The 21,787-nt window shown below is 36.9% G+C and overlaps 1 protein-coding gene across 7 annotated transcripts in view; it reads left to right on the top strand.

The window, feature by feature from the left end:
- septin6 (septin 6) overlaps nucleotides 1-21,787 on the top strand; it is a 31,332-nt gene that overhangs the window by 2,839 nt on the left and 6,706 nt on the right. For 3 of the 7 annotated variants that reach the window (XM_087280131.1, XM_087280128.1, XM_087280129.1), the window contains exons 3-9: nucleotides 5,552-5,747; nucleotides 8,236-8,422; nucleotides 11,104-11,265; nucleotides 14,485-14,581; nucleotides 18,791-18,959; nucleotides 19,083-19,215; nucleotides 19,649-19,839. In XM_087280131.1, the coding sequence (XP_087136257.1) occupies nucleotides 5,552-5,747; nucleotides 8,236-8,422; nucleotides 11,104-11,265; nucleotides 14,485-14,581; nucleotides 18,791-18,959; nucleotides 19,083-19,215; nucleotides 19,649-19,839 (1,135 nt within the window). 7 annotated transcript variants of the gene reach the window in all.

Here is a 21,787-nt window from a genome sequence, read left to right as displayed (position 1 = left end):
TTTGTGCACAACTTCTTGCACACCCTCAAATATATGCTGCTCAAGCGCAGATTTTGTTGTGCACTCTCAAATAAACGCTGCTGAAATGCGATTTAGTGCATTTATGTAACAAGTATGTCTCCAACATTTATTAGATTTTCTAGGAATATTTATTAATGTCTCCAAATAGACCTACTGAACAGCATTGATGCATCCTGAAGTAAAGTGAAACGGTCATAAATTCCAGCCAGATAAAGTCATTGAATGCAGAACCATAGACCTTTATCCATAAGTAAAGTATAATTTTGGATACTATTCATTATAACTGAAAGCTATGTTGTGTTTGCTGGCCTCGCGGATCACACAGCCCTATCAGTCAGTCAGTCAGCATGTAACCTTTAAAGGATTAAACAATTAACACACAGCACTACGATGATTACAGAAAAGTTTGCTCTGTTTTAATTCACTTACATTTTAATACGTTTTGGTGTGATTATAACCCACTATAAGAAAAGAAACAGCAACAACTGAAGGTTTTTAATTAGAAGCTGTAATGTAGCTGTGGCAGGAACGATTTTTGGTGTGGTGCTCCTGCTGCTCCACCATGAATGAATGTAGCGGAAACCATGCAACCGAGCCATTGGTATTGTCAGTATAACATGCCATTCAAAAAAACAAAATATTAATCAAGATAATCAAGATAATTAGGCCTAAAATTATACAAACAAGAAGTAACTATATGAACAGAACATCAAAATTGACCAAAAAAGGACTTCCTGGTTCACGATTTGTCACTTTGGGGTCCCCCCGACATCTTTTTGTTGCAGTTTGTGCTATTTGCAGCATGTTTTTGTATTTGCATATGTTGTGAGAATTTGCATGGTCCTCTGTTCTCAAGTTGCTGGAGATGTTTTCTTAATTTGTTAGTGTTTTCATATTTGCATGCGTTTTTTTTTATTTATTTATTTATTTTTTTACTTGCACTGCAGCATGTTTGATCTCTCTTGACCGCCAAGAGAAAACTGTTTTGTCCCTATGTGTTGTATTGATAAATTTGTTGTGGGAATAAATCGACGTTTGAAGGGGATCAAAACTTATTGAACAACAACCATGAGACAATTTTATTACCTTTTTTTTTTGATCCACTTCAAATGTTGACTATTGTAAGGATGAAATAAAAAGTCTATTGCATATATTATGCTTTATCATTTATTAAGTGGTGTCACAAAATAAAGGGTTTACAGTAATAATATTCTTAATCTAAATGAGCACAATGTTACATTCTATTATGAGGATGCAGACAGAAACATGAATAACAGCATCGTGTCAGTGAAAGCCAGATGGCATTTTTTGATTGAACCAGCACTGGTGTCTTTGTATTTCAATTCAGAGTTGTTTAATGTTGAGGTGTAACACATGTATGCCAAAGAGGATGATATTCATAAAAAGCACCAAAGCATACTGGGTAATCTAATGTGGTGAGAGGAAGAGGAAGTAGGCCGTACACAAGGCAGAGATACATGTGCAGTAATGTGGGTTACACCTGGGTCTTAGTAATTATACATAAACTTGCCATTTAAAGGGATGGTTTACTCACAAATAAAAATTTATTCACAAATTTCTTCTCAGTTAATTTTTTCTGTTGAGCTCAAAAAAAGATATTTTAAAGAATGTTGTAATCCTGCAACCGTGGACATTCATACTAGATAAAAAAAACTGCTATGGGAGTCAGTTGTCCTATTCAAAATATCATCTTGTGTGTTCAGCAGAAGAAGCTCAAATAGGTGTGTTACAAGTAAATTATGACTTCAAAAGAGTATCTTTTTGTTTTGTGAGTGAATTGTCCCCTTTAAATGTTGACTAGTGAAAAGCATTCTCATAGCTTAAACAGCAGAGCATGGTGCAAACTATGTCATGCACTGCCATGTGATTTTATAACAGGTGCTGTTTTATTTTTCTGTGTACATATGAATGCAATCATTTGAGTTTGCTAAATGCATAAACTACCATAAAAGTAGTAGTAGTTTTGAGTTTATTAGAAGATTTTTAAAGAAGCAAACTACCAAATCTTACATGCACACAATGATATTCTCTCACTTGTCATATTGATTACATCATGGTCACAAGGCTCTTTAACTATAGTGAAGCCTGACTCAATATATAAACAAGCAGTTAAAATTATGGACTTAAAGCAAATGCAATGGCATCATTGTGACGTTTTATGTAGAAATAAACTTTTTAGTTTTATTAAATTTATTTATCATATATATATATATATATATATATATATATATATATATATATATATATATATATATATATATTATTATTATTTTTTTTAAGATCTAATCAGTAGGCAACTGCAAGTGCTAATGGTGACTGTCTTGTACCAAAGTGTAAGACCTCTTTTGGTCAATCTGTTTTCTCTGTTAAGGGAACCAAATTGTGTAATAATTTGCCTGTTAGCCTAAAATTATAAAGTAATATGAATATTTTAGTAGTGTTCTTAAACGGTTAAAAACAAAACAGCAGTGTTTGCACAAATATGTCATGCCGCCTTTGCTTTTGCCAACAGCAATTGTATGTAAAGAATTATAATGTTATGTATGTGTATCTATTTTATTTACATTTTGTCAAGTCAAGCCTCTTGTGGACAGATGTTGAGAATTAGTGAGCTTCCAAAACACTTAAATACATTTGGTTGGCCAGTGTAATTGTGATGTTCATGTCAAATAAATAATAGTAAATAGTAAAAATCTGTACTGTTTCATATTTGCTTGGTTAATTGTTAGTATGTTTAAATATCTATAGATGCTTGGACTGAAGATGATATATTTCATAAATAATAAAGAAATGTGATAATCAAATATCTACAGAATTTATTCACCTCACATTTAATCCATATTTAGTTTCTGGTAAAAGCTAGCTGATTATACATGATGTACATATGATTTTTTTTTTAAAATCAAGATAATGGCTAAAGAGATTTTATAGCAACCTATGAAAGACTGGCGAAAAATGTCTAGAAACAAGTTTTACTCAGGAATTGATTGTAACAGTTGCTAAGAACTAAAACACATTTTCTTGGTAATATACTCCATCTTTGTTTTGTTTTCAACTTGATGATGCTCTCTACCTGGTAAGAAACCAATAGTTTCAAAAATGCAAGTAAACTCTACAAGACTTTGTTCGTGTACCTGCAGTGCTGTATATTCGTCATCCATTTTTTCACTTTGCAGTTTGAATTATTTATAAACCGTCATTGTTTCAGATTCTTTGTTAGCAGCATGCACTAAAGTTTATGGCATCTGTCAGAGCTTTTATCCCAATTTAGCCAAACCTCTGAGGAAGAAAGAACAAAGAACGCTCTAGAAACTAAAGTGAATTTGGCAAAGGACTGTTGTCAAGCAGGCTTTTCTCCTCTCTTCATTCTTGATTATTGTGTGAAGTTCAGGTATAATGAATACTAACTGCTTTGGCATGCTGTAAATATCACGCAGTGTGTATCAGAAGAAAAGCAGTGATGCAATTCATGTAACTATCAGCTGGAGTTGTCTTATGAGGAAGAGAATCAGTGTGCCGTTTTAAATGTAGTCTCGTGAATATCATACCTTGTGATGTTTAGGGTGAGAAGTCATCAGTTTAATTTTAGGTTTCAGAAGAGGCCTTTTGGTTTGAAGTAGAGCTGTGCAATATTATACACTCACAGGCCACTTTATTAGGTACACCTTACTAGTACAGGGTTGGACCCCCTTTTACCTTCAGAACTGCCTTAATCCTTCATGGCATAGATTCAATAAATAAGTTGGAAAATTCCTCAGAGATTTTGCTCCATATTGACATGATGGCATCACGCAGAATCTCCCATTCTGCCACATCCCGAAGGTGCTCTATTGGATTGAGTTCTGATGACTGTGGAGGCCATTTGAGTAAACTGAACTCATTGTCATGTTCAAGAAACCAGTCTGAGATGATTCGCTCTTTATGACATGGCGCGTTATTCTGCTGGAAGTAGCCATCAGAAGATGGGGACACTGTGGTCATAAAGGAATGGACATGATCAGCAGCAAACTTGGGTAGGCTGTGGCGTTGACATGATGCTCATTTGGTACTAATGGGCCCAAAGTGCACCAAGAAAATATCCCCCGCACCATTACACCACCACCACCACCAGCCTGAACTGTTGTTGCAAGGCAAGATGGATCCATGCTTTCATGTTGTTTACATCAAATTCTGACCTTATCATCTGATTGTCACAGCAGAAATCGAGACTTATCAGACGACAGCATTTTTCCAGTCTTCTATTGTCCAATTTTGGTGAGCCTGTGCGAATTGTTGCCTTAGTTTCCTGTTCTTAGCTGACAGGAGTGGCACCTGGTTTAATTTCTGCTGCTGTAGCTTATTCGCCTCAAGGTTTGACATGTTGTGCGTTTAGAGAAGCTCTTCTGCATACCTTGCTTGTAACAAGTGGTTATTTTTGTTACTGTTGCCTTTTTATCTAGCCAGAGTGGTTCAACCTTTTTTTTTCTCTGGCATCAACAAGGCATTTGCGCCCACAGAACTGCCGCTCACTGGATATTTTCTCTTTTCCAAACCATTCTCTGTAAACCCTAGAGATGGTTGTGCATGAAAATCCCAGTAGATCAACATTTTCTGAAATACTCAACCAGCCCGTCTGGCATCAACAACCATGCCACATTCAAAGTAATTTAAATCACCTTTCCTCCCCATTCTGATGCTCAGTCTGAACTGCAGCAGATCGCCTTGACCATGTCTACATGCCTAAATGCATTGAATTGCTGCAATGTGATTGGCTAATTAGAAATTTGCGTTAACGAGCAGTTGGACAGGTGTACCTAATAAAGTGACCGGTGAGTGTGTATACTGTATGAACAAAGTAAAAGTTTATGAATTCCTTTTGTGCTCTTTATTTCTTGCTGTCACAAAATACATTGTTTATTTTACATTAATATTTTTCCTAATTTAAATGAGAGCATTGTTGCATGTCTTACAAAGGTGCAGACACACATTGTGTGAAAGTTTTAATCTTAAAGTGCAATATTTTTTTTATTTATATTGTGTTATGTTGTTATCAGGGTATTAGATTACTTGTATCGTGATATGCGATTTTTGTAATATTGCTCAGCCCTAGCCTGTAGTGAAAGCATGAAAGAGGCTTGCGGGAATGGGATTTGCAGCCCGAGTTTGAGAAAACAGCAAATGTGAGCCATCCATATAATTAACATTCTGGTGGTGTTGCATGATGTCCATTTCTGCTGCGCTTGTGGTTGTCAGGAGTGCAAGAATAGGACCTTCAGGCAGACCGAGCCAGGACTGCTGCACGGCTTTTAGACTTGCACACAGATTAAATGGGCTAAAGTGTTTGCATCAGCTGAAAGAAGAATTTTTTTTATATTGAAGCTGACAAAAATATGTATGCTATAATTTAACAAACTATATTTAGAATATCCTATACATGGCATAATCTGAGGATTGTGGATGTAAAAGTTGGTATCTTGAAGATTGTAGAAAATTTGTGTGTGGTAGATAAGCTGATGTGTTTTTGTTACAGGGGAGACGGGTTTGGGAAAGTCAACCCTCATGGACACCCTGTTTAACACCAAATTTGAGGGCGAACCTACACAGCACAATCAGCCTGGAGTGCAGCTCAAATCCAACACTTATGAGCTGCAGGAGAGTAATGTCCGACTCAAGCTCACTGTGGTCAACACTGTAGGATTTGGAGACCAGATCAACAAAGAGGACAGGTAAGATACATATTTGCCCCCATTTGCAGTACATTGGTTTACATGTGGTCAGATGTGCTGTGTTATACCAAAGCACATGGATTAAGTTGACATCCTCGCATCTTTCTTTCACTTGCTTTTTTGTGCTTATTGTAAGCATGTAACACATTGATTGATTCAGTTTTTTCACATTGAGAACTTATGCTCTCAATGAGTACGATTACATGGACACCAATAATCAGATATTAATAGCTTAAGACAGTACTCTGATTAAGAGTCTACCATGTACACAGTGATTTTTGATAAATTAATCTGATTTAAGAATCATAATGAAACTAAACAAATCAGATTAAAACGTGGAGTATGTCAATTTTAGTCGCATTATTGAAGTGCAGTACAGAAATGAACACATACATACATACAGAACACATTAATTAAACGATTACCATCGTGCAGGATTTTACCATGTTTTGCAACAGGATATTTCATACACACACGACTGTTTGATACTATTCTCTGCACCTATTGAGTCAGTGAAGGACCACAGATACACACATCGTGAAATGCAGAGTTTTTTTTTCCTCATCGGCGTGTGGTATTAAATTCCATTAACACAACCCTCTTCCACCAGTCCGTAATTTGTATTCTTATTCAATACCTCAGTTTTTCACGGGGGCATGAATGAAATATTCCTAAATGAAAGTGAGTGCTGAACTGTAGTTAAAGCCGAAAAATTAGAAATAAAACACCCGAAATTACATAAAACTGAGGAAAGGTGGATAGCGCGGTAACGCAACGACGTTAATCCATCAATGTGCTATAACATGTAAACCAGATCATGAAAGGAACATTTAAAAAGCAACTCATGTAAACACCTTAATCATATTATTGTGTTATTCAGATAAAGGCAAATATTTTAATAACTAATTTCCATATAAACATAGTCAATAAAGTCTAAATGCCATTGCTCAGAATAGACACATGTCAGGTGGATTCAGGGTTGTAGTTTCTGTAACCAGTGACCAGTGGCCTCATGTATGAAGACTTGCGTTGAAATCATACTAAAACATTGCATACGCGCATTTACAGCAAAAAATTCAGATGTATGGAACACTGCGTATGCAGAATCCCACGCATATTCTCTTTGTACATCCGAATTAATGTGAAACTGAGTGCACGAGCGCAAAACCCCTCCCTGCCTCCTCCCCCGTGAGAATATGCTAATGACTCTACGTTGGCAAAACCAAACGAAAAAGCAATGGCAAAAGCAAGCAAAAAGAGAAACTTTGAACAGAATGTGAATTGGAGGTGCTCCTTTCGTAGGTAGACCGGAGAAAAACAGTGTTTTTTTGCAAGTTAGCCCTTCAGAATTAATAACAAGAGAAAAAGTGGGAGAGTTTAACTGACGTGGTTAATGCGGTTGGGTCTGAACATCGCACTGTGAGTGAGTTAAAAAAGAAATGGTCTGATGTAAAGGTGTAAAATTTTGTAGTGTCTATAGCAGCATGAGTGGCGTAGCTCGTAAAGCGCATGGCAACATATTTTGACACGTTCGAGCATGAACTCGGTTCGAATCCAGCGTCTGAACTCATTCTTCTTTTTCCCCATTACATATCAGATTTTGCCTACTCTTCATTACGAGGAACACGAGTAGAATCATTAATAAGTGTGTTTGTATTATGTTAAGCGCATTTGAGCATCATATTTTGTTTGCACATTTACTGAATGGCGCCTTTATAGCAATGTGCGTGCAGTAGATCGCTCCGATTACATTGGGAAAACAGGCGATTGCTGTAAATTGCGCTTTAATGTTTGGCTGGTCAACTGCATGGTATGGAAACCTTATATACCTGCTAGACATGCAGATGATCCTGTCCCATACAGCTGCTCAAAGATACTTTGTAGTGTGCAATTTGTCATGATTGCCTCTAGGAGTCGCCAGTGGAAATAAAACAAACACACACAAGAAATGCACGTACGCCTGACATGAATTTGACGTGGACCAACGCACATTACCAGTATCTTATAATCTACTTTTAGCTTATTTTATTAAAATATGTTTTTCCTAAACATTCTCTAATGCCCTGTATTTTTAGGACTGAAGAGCTTTTGACATGCTTTTTAAATTTAAGAAAAAATGTTTTTCCTGCTTCTCTAGATCCGTGTCACATGACACTTATGTGTACAGAGCTCATTGTAATGTAGAGTTTGGATGGCATTGTGAAACCAGATATTTTTAGGGGGTGGAGTATTTCCTTATTTCTTCAGGTTTCTGATGCCGTAGGCTTTGAGTGCGGCAGTTGTTAGATTACCAGATATGACTAAAACAACATCTTTACTTAAATTGCCTGAAGATTTGTTTTCAGATCTATTCATAGATGCCACAAATAGTGTCAGAGCTTTATACATATTTGTTTTATGATGTTCACATTTAAGAGAAAATGCCCCTAAAGTTCTTTTTGGCCACAAACTCCTTCTAAACATGTCCTCACATTTTACTTTTCAACAGTTACAAGTCTATTGTGGAGTTCATCGATGCTCAGTTTGAAGCGTACCTTCAGGAGGAACTGAAGATTAAACGCACACTACACAGTTATCATGATACACGGATCCACGCTTGCCTGTATTTCATTGCTCCCACTGGACATTCGCTTAAGTCCCTTGACCTGGTGACTATGAAGAAGTTGGACAGTAAGGTAAGGAATATCATTCTATTTTTGAGAAATGCTTAGGGTTTGAGCCAAATTTACGATGATAAACACACTAATACAGTGCACTATCATTAAACCAAATGATATTCTACTAGATTTTTAATGCCATTATAGCTAAATACTATGCGCTCTGTGTCTCAGCATTATTTTCTGCTGTGCAGTTTTCATGTTTTCAGATGTGGTTTATTAAGCATTCAGCTGATGGCTATGCCATGTTTAATGTCACTGGAGCTGTGTAGATGGAGTCAGTGAAGGTCAGCTGTGTTATACTACATTCTCTTTCATCTGTCTGTGTGCTGCACAGACCCCCTCAACAAAGATGCTCTCTTGGACCTAAACAGTAGCCTTGTATGCTTGAGAAAAGATTTGTGTGTGCTCACACTGAGGGTAAACCTTTATTTAGAATATCTGCTTTAGTCTTACATTTCATCAGTTGTAAATTGTCGGAAACAGACGATGTGTATATCTAGTGGGCAGTCTACTGAGGGTAGTATTTAGATGGTGGTGTGGGTGGCAGGAGTGTAAAAATTGAGTGAGTGGGATTTGAGTACTCCGTGTGTGTGTGTGTGTGTGTGTGTGTGTGTGTGTGTGTGTGTGTGTGTGTGTGTGTGTGTGTGTGTGTGTGTGTGTGTGTGTGTGTGTGTGTGTGTGTGTGTGTGTGTGTGTGTGTGTGTGTGTGTGTGTGTGTGTGTGTGTGTGTGTGTGTGTGTGTGTGTGTGTGTGTGTGTGTGTGTGTGTGTGTGTGTGTGTGTGTGTGTGTGTGTGGGTCAGAAGTGGAGGAGGGGCGTTCGATCCTCTCCCCCCACTAGCATGGTTACCATTCATCCTGCATGGTTAGTTTTAGCCCTCATGAGACCAGAGATTATCAGACTAATTCATCCAAAAATAAAATCATTTACTCGTCCTCACACTGTTCCCATATACCTGTCTTTCATGGCAAACAACAGATTCATTTTAGAAGAAGAGTCAGCAGGCCATTGTGTTTGACAGTAAATAGGACTGTGACTTATTTATAGGCAAACTCTCCCTTAAATATCCTCTCTGAGCTGGTTTCAAAGTGAATAACAAATAGCTGCATATGGTGAATTCTGTTCCAATTTGAGGACGTTCAGATGTGAGAGAGCATTGGTTATGTAAGCCTTCATAGGGTTCTGTGAAGTTCATTTTAATTGCATTAGCTGCTTCTAATTAAAAATGTAAAAAGAAATCTCTTACAGCACTGCAGCAGCATCTGCATATACAGTAGAGTGAAATAAATGCAGTCTTTCCTGTAATCTGTGTACCATTTGATTTTGTTTGCTCAGGCATAAGAGATGAGCATCTATATTTATCTGGATTCAGACAGATGTTCTGAGGTTGATTACACCCAGAATTAGTTATTTACTGTGTGAGTGGTTGAAGGTTTACTGTCTGAAGGGGAAATATTTACTCACTAGGGCCATTTGAGGTTTTATATGTCAGTTTGCATTGATGTCATCCGACCACTGCTGTGCTGGCTTATTGTTCTCATCTTAATTCCTCTGCAAATGCATTGATTTAAATGTGCACTAAGCTAATTTCGACAAACAATGTTGATATTGGGAAGCACCAAAACAAGCACTCCCATAACCCAACAGGACCTCTTTTTACATCCCTGCTATAGTTACTAAACACAGCTATTAGTGATGATCGGATGAAAAGATATAGGGCTGCACGATTAATCAAAAAAAGTTTGCGTTTTTTTTTTTTTATTTCCCCATGATCTTAATTCAGCATTTCTACGATTCAGTCAATTATATTTTCAAGTTCGGGAGAAGCATAAAGCAAGTCTTCACATTGTTTTATGTTGCTCAGCAATGTGGACACCTCCAAATGATGTTAAAAGGGTCACATACTGTATTTATAAGGCATAATTCACCCACAAATGTAATTTCTGTCTTAATGTAATGACTTGTTCGGGGCCGTGAAATTACACGAGCTGTAACACTGTTTGTTCTCTTCCGAGAGGACGCTCTCGCTAATGGTGTCTGCTTTAGTGAACAGAACCTGCATAGGCTGTGGATAACAGTTAATGAAATTGATGTTTTTTTCTTTCATATCGAGCACAGAGTATTGTTCATGAAAATAAATGTTTAACACTGTCACAATAACTACTAGCCTCTAAAATGTTAAATGTAATGCAAGAATCTGAGTCTTATAATAACAAATGTCTCGTTTTACCAGTGGTAAAAAATGGTCTAATAATGTTTGTCAGTGACAATGACAAGCATATATCTCAAACAGTAATTCAACTTTAGAATTATGATTAGTTGTATTCTGATGTAATCACTTGATTGGCAATAATAACCGGGACAAATTTAAAGTCTACTCGAGTCTACACCAAGTCCAAGTCTATACAAAATTGACCATTTTAACCAAGAGTAGACTTACACCTATGCCTAATATTATTATTGTTCTTTTACCATATATTTGAGAAATAACTATAACAATAGACTTCTCATATTGACATTTTTTTACATTTAAAAAATTGTGAGCTTAATTTGAAAGAAAACAAATCATGATTCTTATTTTAGCCAGAATCGTGCAGTCCTAGAAGGGTATTTTGCAACTTGGGATACTGTGGTCAAAAGCATTTATAAATTATTGCATGGTGCACCTTTTAATTTGTGTTGACTTTTCTTAAATAGGTAAATATCATCCCCATCATTGCAAAATCAGATGCCATTTCAAAGAGTGAACTTGCCAAGTTCAAAATCAAGATCACGAGTGAGTTGGTGAGCAATGGCGTCCAGATCTACCAGTTTCCTACTGATGATGAGACTGTGGCGGAGATCAACTCAACTATGAATGTAAGGATCAAACTGCTAAATTTTATTCACATTCATCCCTGTTGTTATGTGCATGAAGCATTATTTTAATTTGTGCCAGCAAATTGTTTTTAATGTGTAATCATTTTTTAAATCTATTTTTTAAATCTACCATAAATTGAATGCCGATTTTATGCTAGAATTCTTTTTTGAACTGAACAACAGAATGCTAACCTTAAAAGATTGGATAACCTTATATGTCGCACTGTATATTTCAGGCATATGTTACAAAATGAAAAGGTACAAATGGAATCAAACATATTATTTATCAAAGATGCCAAAAGGATCAAATATGTTTCATGTAAAAAGAAGAGATAAGTAAAAGAATAAAGAAGTTTAAGTAATAAAAGAATGATGTATGTGGTAATGGGGTGGGAGAATAAGCTTATGCTTCATCCCGCTCCATTTTCGACCATGTTGAAATGTATTTCTTTTTGTTAATGACATTTTATGTATGATAGTTTTGTTCGAAAATAAATAAATCAAATCAAAAAATCAAATAAAAAAAAAAAAAATCAAATCGTAAGTAAAATAAAAACATGCAGCTACATTATAATAGGTTTTCAAGTCTTAAATTCAGTTACTGTGAGCAATATGAGAAAAAAATCCTCTCACAGGATGTTGGTAATTATCTAATTGCTTTAGAAAAGATTTAAAATGATGTGGTTTTCTTTGACTTAAAGGGGATTGATTTCCCAATTAATTGCCCAAAAATGTAACTTGTTGCTTAATCCTCCACCTGTTATTCTAAACCTGTTTGAGTTGTTTTTTCCTGTTGAATACAAAATATATTTTGAAGAATCTTGGAAACTGGTATCCATATGCATGTCAATGGCTTCTGATTTTTAACTTTCTTTAAGATATCCTCTTTTGTATTCAACAGGAAAAATGAACTCCAAAGCAGTGTTGTAAGCACTTGAGGGTGATTTTCTTTTTTGGCTGAACTGTGCCTTAAAGAGCCCATATTATACATGAAATAGGGTCATATCTTGGTTGTAAGGGTCTCCAACAACAGTTTAATATGCATGCAAGGTCAAAAAACACTTTCGTGGTCTTATAATCTGCATTTATTTTTACCTAATTATCCCAGCGACTCCTGTATGAATCGTCCAGTGATTCATTTGTTCTCAAACCCCTCCTTAGCGCGAAGCTAATCTGCGCTGATTGGACCGATGACAGTCTGTTGCGATTGGTCGACTGCCTTCAGTCAGAGAGTGAAATGCCAAACAGCTAATCAGCAATATAAAAGTAATCACAGTTCATACACGCTCGATAGTGTAGGCGTGGATTTTAGCTGCCAGTGGGTCAATGTAAATACAGACTATGGACTTGAAAATTCACACGACTAACTATTTTATTGAGCAAAAACTCCAAAAACAGTTGAGGAGATCTCCTAGCTTCTCACTCTGTTCTTTTCACAGACACACACACACATATTGCACACACACACCTCCGGACAAGTGGTGCTCGCTGCAGAGCCATTTGAGGAGAGCTGAGCTCCAGCGCGCACACGCACACACAGACACACACACTACTCCTCGTCCACGGAGCTCCGTTAACAAAGCAGCACGCGTCGCGTTTTTAACGTGACTTTGCACGCGATAAGAGAATATAGCCAGTTAACCTGATACAGTACACGCGGTTACATGTACTAAATACATTTGCAAGCTAGAGTCAACGAGGCAACTTTAATCGCACGTACTTACACTTGAGAAATGGAGGAAGAAAAATCCATCCTGACGTCCATCAGTAAGTTACTCTTTACTGATCCTTTCTTTAACAAACGCTGATGAAGTATTCTTTGTAGCATGTAGTTTCCAGAAGTTTCCAGTAGTTTCCAACTGCTTGGCTATAATGCTGAGGTTTCATCTTTGGGTAGAGACTCAATATATCCATCAGCAGTGTGACTTCAATCGACCGGCATGTTTGTGTGTGTGTGTGTGTTTGTGGGTGGGTGTGTGTGTGTGTGTCTGGGTTTCTACGTCAGAGTGCGGGGCCTCAGGTTTGAAATCTCCCGGGTTTGCGCGTGCACGTGAATAACTTGGTTTCGTTCGTACGTCATGGCGAAACACCTAATGAATCGGTATCAAGGCGACTCGTTTGAAGCACTATGAGTCGACTCTTTTATAGATGAATCAACAGTTTTAAACACTGTACACTAACAGATTTAAGCCTTAGCTGGATACTTCACTTCATTTAGAGCTGTGTTACACACTACATGGAGGGGAATTTTCAAAAACCCATAATATGGGCTCTTTAAAAATCTCTTGTGTTAAATGTCATATATGCACTATGTTCTGTTTTGCTTGGAGACTAAGCGTTTTCTACTTTAGTGCTTGGCCAGTTCTTATTTCATGTCATAGTTTAGCAGTTTAAGTGAGAAAGAGTCCATATGGCGTCCAGCTTTTCCTGCCTGTGTTTGCTCACAGGAAATGACACCACAATAGGAGAGGCATTCTTCATCAGTTTACTCTCACAGCATGATTGTACTGTGGGAAAGACGCACTACAGATGAATGAATGTCAGTGTCTCCACACAGCCCATGCCTGCAGGGTTACTGCTGGGTTCATCCAGTACTGGCTAACCATTGCAAATAAAGATAGCTGACCTTAGGACCATCCTGCTTGTTTTAAGTGGGATGTTCCCTCATATATTTGTCTCAGTAATTTTGTAGATCATTCTTGTCTTTTAGACAAGACCATTTTAGAATAGACCATTTTGTTGTTTTTACTTTTTTATTCTGAAAGTCATTCTCATAGTTTTTTGCATTTATTTAATAAATACACTAAAATGACGATATTTTGGTAACTTGTAATACAATTTTGTCATGATTTGAAAATATTCTAAATAGTAAACCATTCTTGTGAATCCAAATTAGAACATTTAGCCGTAATTATTACTTATCTTAGTTATAAATGTTGTAAACAGTTTTAATATTTTTTGGATTTTTATTTTTTACTTTTTCCCCAAGAGTCTTGTATAACTGAAAGTTAAAAAATTGCATTTTTTTGCTAAATAAAATCGTTTGTATCATTACTCTATCACTTTTGAAATACCCTTTGCCAAAACCGGTCACTAAACATTTCTTTTTATTTGCCCCTTTATGTATCTACATTGAATTAAATGCTGTGTCATCATGGGTATTTCTGTAAGAATTAAAGTGTTTCTGTTAATAATTTGTTTGTGGGTTTTTTTCTGCAGGGTCATTTGCCTTTTGCAGTGGTGGGAAGCACTGAGGAAGTGAAGATTGGGAACAAGATGGTGCGAGCACGCCAGTACCCATGGGGAACCGTCCAGGGTAAGTGCCGGTCACGTCTTCTAGAGGAAATGACACTGGGCTCTTCCCTCTGTTTGGCCGTGGCCTCTTTGTTCTGGATGTCCAGACCCAACCCATCCCTCGCTTTCTCTAGCATTTTGTCTGGACACTCCCACGCTACTCGCAATTTCTTTTCTCTTTTTTTCCACAGCAGGGTGTAATGCTAATGTAATAGATCTGTCAAAAAGAGAAACTGAGCTGTAATTTTCATTTGACTTATGATTGTGGAGCTACAGGAAAATGACATCAGCACAGTGCTGATTTGTTGTTTCATAGCATACACAAAGCCATCACTGGTTGCTATTCTGAGAGGTGAAGTGAAAGGCAACAGGGAAGAAGAAATGTATTTTTTAAACTTTTTTTTTTTTTTTAAAGATCTAAAAACAGAACTGGTTAAACATCTACTTCATGCTCTACTACTGATTATTTTTGTTCATTCTAAATAATGCAGCCTTGTTAAGCAGACTTTTTTTTTTACTTTTCTTCCCCATTCTGAACTGCAGCAGATCGTCTTGACCATGTCTACATGCCTAAATGCATTTCAGGCTGGTGTTGGTGTAATGGTGCGGGGGATATTTTTTTGACACACTTTATGCCCATTAGTACCAATTGAGCATCGTGTCAACGCCACAGCCTACCTGAGTATTGTTGCTGACCATGTTCATCCCTTTATGACCACAGAGTACCCATCTTCTGATGGCTACTTCCAGCAGGATAACGGTCCATGTCATAGCGCCAATCTTCTTAGACTGGTTTCATGAACATGACAATGAGTTGTTTCACATCATGGATGTGCAGCTAGCAAATCTGCAGCAACTGCATGATGCAATTATATCAATATAGACCAAAATCTATGAGGAATATTTCCAGTACCTTGTTGATTCTATGCCACAAAGGATTAGGGCAGTTTTGATGGCAAAAGAGGGTCCAACTCGGTACTAGGAAGGTGTACCTAATAAAGTGGCCGGTGAGTGTAAAAATACAGTAAAAAAACGTAATATTGTTTGTTGCTATATAAAAAAATTCCCTGAAAGGGGACATTTATTGGTTAAATACAGACAAGAAGCATGGATGAGGAAAAACAATACATTAAAAACAAAGTCTGAAAAAAGTTTCAAATATTTTCTACTGAATAATGCTGCGTTTATTTATTAATAATAAAACGGTAATAATGAAACCTTTTACACCTTAAAATAACATGCAACTTGATTCTTCAAACATCATTGTTTTCTGCTCAAACCCACAATTTCTCTAATTATCTGGTTTAAAGGGCATTTGGACATTGTATGTTTCCAGTACAAAGATGTTCATTAGTCATGTTCCATGAGTAAGTCAAGCTCATTTCATTCTCAATTCATCCTGTCAGTCTTTATTATTGTGTGCTGAACGCATGCAGTCATTTGATGTGGAGCTTTACAGCAGCAGTGCAGTGACTCCTCAGGCTGTCTGTGACATCACTCTGAATCTCTCATCCTGCTCCCTTTCTGCTGGCACACAAGGCTGCAGGGCAGATCACGTGCTCCTACTTAATTTAGCTTCCTGCAAGCCTGACCTGACTGAAGAAAAATATTGGATATGTGATGTTTTCATGCTCCGTGTCTAGTTTACTTCAGATTTATGGCAGAATTTATTCTACTACAGGACATGGATTAAAACCATATTGAAAGGAATGCAAATGTATTTCAGATAGCAAGCCTGTAAAAAAATCTCGCTATTTGCATTGGCTACAAACTAGAATATTTAAAGACCTGATATTTATTGAAAGTTGTGCTTTGTTCTTCGCTTGGGGTTAATTTGATATGCCTGAGTAGTTTTGCTTTTAGGGAACATCCATTTTAGGTAAATGCTAACAAGCTCTGCATGCTTTTCTCTTAATAACAAATGAACATTCAGCTCTAGTCTCTTCTTTAATAAGAAAGAAGCCATTAAAGTTCATTTAGAGCATTTTATAATATTTTATCTAACATTTACAGGATATGTTCACACAGATGCAAAAACAATAGCTAGAGTAAAATAAACCAATTTGACAATCAGTTATTCTAGCAGGAAGTCAGCGGATATTTCCAATGGAGTAAAATCATCTTTTTGGCTGCAATCATGCCAACCATCAAGGCTTATAGCTGAGTTGCGACAAAGATCATCCATTTTATTAGAATAGCCGAAAGTAGTCAGACTGTGGTCAGGTTTAATATATTCTGTTAGGAGGAATGAGTACTTTTTGAAAGGCCATTTAGCATCCATCTATCAATAACCAAGAATACCTTAGGAAATACAGGCAATGCACACAAAACTCTTAGAAATCCTAGTCTACCACATCTGGCCTGGCAATCACCCAGAACTCCCTTGTGGAGCCTTGCTTGAAACTGAAGGTAGCCACTCATTATTTATTTAGCAAATGCAATAAAATGTATTTGTTTATGCTGTTGCAGTAGCTGCTACAAGGGAATGTGGTGGTGTCAGAAGTACTAGATCACAGCTGCTCAGAGTTCATAGAGGTCATGTCTGTTTGTCTTCGGCTTGCTTCAATGGTGTAAATAGAAGAATGCTAGCAAAACTTATATATTTCATAAAATTAAGATATTACTATAACCGCGTTTAGGAAAATAAGCTGTTTGAATTTTCTGCCCAATTTTTCTAGCTCATTATACATTCCTGCACTCTCAAGTTATGTCAATTATTTGTCTGCAACTTCTCTATAAATAACCTCCCTCTTTAACTTTTAAGTTTCCATCACTAAGGGCAATTAATGGATGTGGCATGTACAAGAGGTTTTTCTTCTTTTTCCGTGTCTCAACATACTCTTTAAATAAAGGTTTCAAAAGTTTTATTTTGTAGCAATGCCATAAAAGAAACATTTTAGGTTCCCATAAGAATCTTATAGTGTCCTTTCAAAAAAACTTCAATAATTGAGGTTTAGTTCACCCAAAAATGAAAATTCTGTCAGTAATTTCTCACACACTTGTTCCAAATCCCAGAGACCCTCATTCAAACTGAACACAAATGAAGATGTTTTAAGATTAATCTAAGGGCTCCCTCATTTTCCATAGAAAATAAGGTTCCAGAATCCCGACTTGTTTAAAGAATAAAACATCATCATCAACTCATTCAGGTGTCTTCAGAATATTGTTAAACTATGAGAATACTTTTGTGCTCTTAACAAAAAATAATGACTTTATACAACAGTTTCTTCTCCTCAGTGTCAGTATAGAGTGCTCATCCATTAGTGATGTGCACTAATGTATACCCTGGATGCCCACACACGACTTTGTTTAAAAACAAAGCACAGGTGCATCCATGGTGTATGCGACACACACACAAAGGCTGCGTCCGAAACCGCCTACTACTTAGTAGGTACTGCATTTAAACTTAAAGGTACTACTCGGCCGTTAGAAAAGTATGTTCTATACAGTATGAATGGGAGAAGTCAGAATGGAATTTGGATGCACTACATCCGCCATTTTGTCATGGCCACGTGACCTACCTGTGTCAGTTGCGTTGCTTCATTCCCATTCATGAATTCTCTCGCGGGACATCATGGGATAGCGCAGCATACATGGGATGCACACTTCAGAATCTCGCCGGAAGTATTAAGTCTTCTGGGTATTTCTCGCATACTGTTTTTCGAATTTATAAATTTCGGACATACCACTCAGCTCACATACTGATTTTAGCATACGTATAGTATGGAAGTATGCGGTTTCGGATGCAGCCAAAGTGTACAATTTTGCAAACATGCAACCTATGCTGACTTTATTCAACAGTTTTGTCTGCTCAAAGACTGTTTTGTTTTATGTGAGCGCAAAAGTATTCTTGTGGCTTGATAATATTCTGACTTAATCACTGGTAGGTATAGGGTCTGTTTTGAGGATGATTTTATTTGACCTTTAATGAATTTGGAAACTTGCAGTCTAAGAAGGACAATTGCATCTAAAATACATTATTTGTATTTCGAAGATGACCAAAGGTCTTGAAAGCTTTCAAACTAATATGAGGGTGAGTAATTTAATAATAGAATTTTAACCCTTTAAAAGTATATCAAACCCTTTTGCACTAAATAACATTTTGTGGGATATGAAGGTTCCATGGGTGATTCTGGAACCATTTATTTCAATAAATAACTTTTTTATTTTTAGGAATGTAAGACTATGGTGATTAATACTCACTGAATATGATGTGTTTTGTGTTTTTCAGTGGAGAATGAGAATCACTGTGATTTTGTGAAGCTGAGAGAGATGCTGATCAGGGTCAACATGGAGGACCTGCGGGAGCAGACCCACACTCGCCATTATGAGCTTTACCGCCGTTGCAAACTGGAAGAGATGGGATTCAAAGACACTGACCCCGATAGCAAACCTTTCAGGTATGGATAAATCACAAGATCACACCAGCTGAGCTGAAAAAAGGCTCCACCACACCCTGTCACATGAAGATCTGGATTTATGGGTATTAATGAATGATTAAACATCTGTTGTGTGTTGTTTAGCCTTCAGGAAACATATGAGGCCAAAAGGAATGAGTTCATGGGTGAGCTTCAGAAGAAAGAGGAGGAGATGAGGCAGATGTTTGTCCAGAGAGTCAAAGAGAAGGAGGCAGAGCTGAAAGAGGCAGAAAAGGAGGTATAGTTTGTTATTTTGTTGCAGTTTTGTAACAAAGTTTCAATGCTTGGTATGTAGCACTTTAGCTGGACTGATTTATACATTAAAATCCAAAAGAGTACCTTGAGTTCAGAAAAGAATGTTGACAAAACCCATTGGTAAAGGATAAAATCAGACTTGCATGAATTTCATTTAAGTTTATGTTAAAATAGGCTCTAAGACAACAACAAATGCATATTAACATACATAGAAAAAATCTGAGTTTTGCTTGCTTGACATTTATTGCAATATAAAAGTTATTTTGGAATATCAGCTACATGTTTCAGATGATGACAAATGAATATTATACAAAATGTATTATACTAAAAACAGTTGTTCTATAACCGGACTATAGATTTAAAGCTTTGGTAGTTATTCAACAGCTAATGTACTGACTATGGTATTCACAATACAGCTGCATGAGAAGTTTGATCGCCTCAAGAAGCTTCACCAGGACGAGAAGAAGAAACTGGAGGACAAGAAGAAGTCTCTTGATGATGAGCTGAACGGCTTCAAGCAGAAGAAAACTGCTGCCGAGCTGCTGCAGTCACAGAACCAGCAGCCAGGGGGCTCCGCCACACTCAAGAAGGACAAAGAGAGGAAAAAGTAAGTATTCCCTCCATGAGACACCAGAAACTCATGATGGAGACGAATTGGGTGTGTTTATATGTGTAAGGCATTTGACCAGTTACTCATATTAGATTGCAAAGGTCCTTAACTACATCATTACCAAAACTGTGAAATTCTCAAGGGTGCTTTTGACTGTCTGGGAAAAAAATGAAACTGAAAGGTATAGGTTGAATGTACATAGTAAGAGGAGAGAAAACAAATAGTTTAATTCACTGGAAAAGTAGCTACTTTTATTATAAATGCATATATATTTTTTGTATGTAAAGCTAAAGAATAATCATTGCATCCTTTATCCTTTCTAGAATGTTACACAAATATAAGCTAGTTTTACAACGTTCAAATTTTATATACTTTTGGCTAAATTTTATGGTTTGTAAGATGATTACATTATGAATGGTACAATAGTGTATTCCCATTTAATTTCAAGGCTTGTGCGCATTCAATCTGAATCAAAGCTCAAATCAATTGCTTCAATGTTGCTGGTAATCACTCATGGTTGTGTATTCAAGCTGATTTGCTGCATTCGCCTGAAAATTATGTCGGAAGAAGATACTTGCACTGACAAGGTTTATGTTTTTGTTGTTTTTAATCCCAATCTTATCCAATTTTATAACCATTTTGCTCCTTAAGCCTTTTGTATGTCTTCACAAGGCAGCAGCTGAAGAAAAACATTTCTCACAGCTATGAGATGCTGAGGAAACACCGTTTATCATTGATCATCCTGCATTTTAGATAATACTTTTTGTTTTTGCTTTGTCAAAAGTATCAGAACAGGCCCCTTTAGTCCAAATTTAGATCCTTACGGCCATTGCATTAAACTCAATGGTGTCTTACAATTTCACTGTCCCATGTTTGTATTTAGTTCTGCACATCATAGATATCTAGAGTACGGTTTTCCTCAGTTCTCATGCAGGCCAGGGCATGTACAAAATTCAGTGTGTGATTGTTGCATGTCAGGTGTTTTGTCCAGTTTGTGCACGTGTCATGTACGTCTCATCCATGCTGTTTTCCAGTTAACTCCTCACCTGCTCCCAGTCCTGCATGAGACACCTTATGCTGGTAAGGCTTTCAAAGTATCTCTTAAACCCTCATTCGCACGGGGGAAACTAAATTACGGAAACACATGTAACGATGATGGTCAGCTAGAGCCATCCTGTAATTGCGGAGCACTGCAGTAGTTATTACGGCGTTACTATTCATGCCTAAACACCTAAACACGAGCTGTGTGAAGAATGTCTCTGTGGTGGCAGCAGGGGATATTATGTCATCAGCGCCAGGCGAGAGTTTCTAGCTCTCCCTGTGTGATGTGCAGCCATCTGCCATCTGAATCCATAACAATCTGCTGTTGTTTGCACTCCATTGCTCATCCACATCTCGCACAAAAGAGCCTTTAATAAAGTCTGCTCCCACAGCTGGGTCACACTGGTCCACCACTTGGCTATAAAATAATGCAGTTGTTGAGTGAGCTTTACTGTGCCACAGACTAATTTGTAATAGTTAACACAATTGTTGCAGCTTCGATTTCCGGCTCAGCCGTTTAGTTCCAGATATAAAAACTTCATGGTTTTCTCTCTTAGGACATACATTTTTAATGTTAAATTATTGATAAACCTTTAAACACAGACTTATGAACTCAGACGTTAATTACTGCGTTACAAATTCCAGCGTAATGGATGTGACATTTGCAGTAAAAACTCAAAACATAAATTCACTGAGAAAGTATTTGTTAACATTATATTGAAACATCTGTTTATATATTCCCAAAACAACTATCCACAGAGTTATGGGATCCGAAAAATATCAATTTGTAAACATTTTTTACATTTTAAACGAGGAAAATATACGTGTTCGGGATTTGATCAAATAGGTTAATGAGTTTACAGTATACAGCATACTTTGTAGAAATTGTGAATTAAACTGCACA

The sequence above is a fragment of the Danio rerio genome, chromosome 14 (assembly GCF_052040795.2).
Source record: "Danio rerio strain M-AB ecotype USA chromosome 14, GRCz13ab, whole genome shotgun sequence".
NCBI classification, from domain to species: Eukaryota; Metazoa; Chordata; class Actinopteri; order Cypriniformes; family Danionidae; genus Danio; species Danio rerio.
Note: the sequence above shows the minus strand (reverse complement) of the source record. Positions and strands in the feature narration are given on the sequence as shown.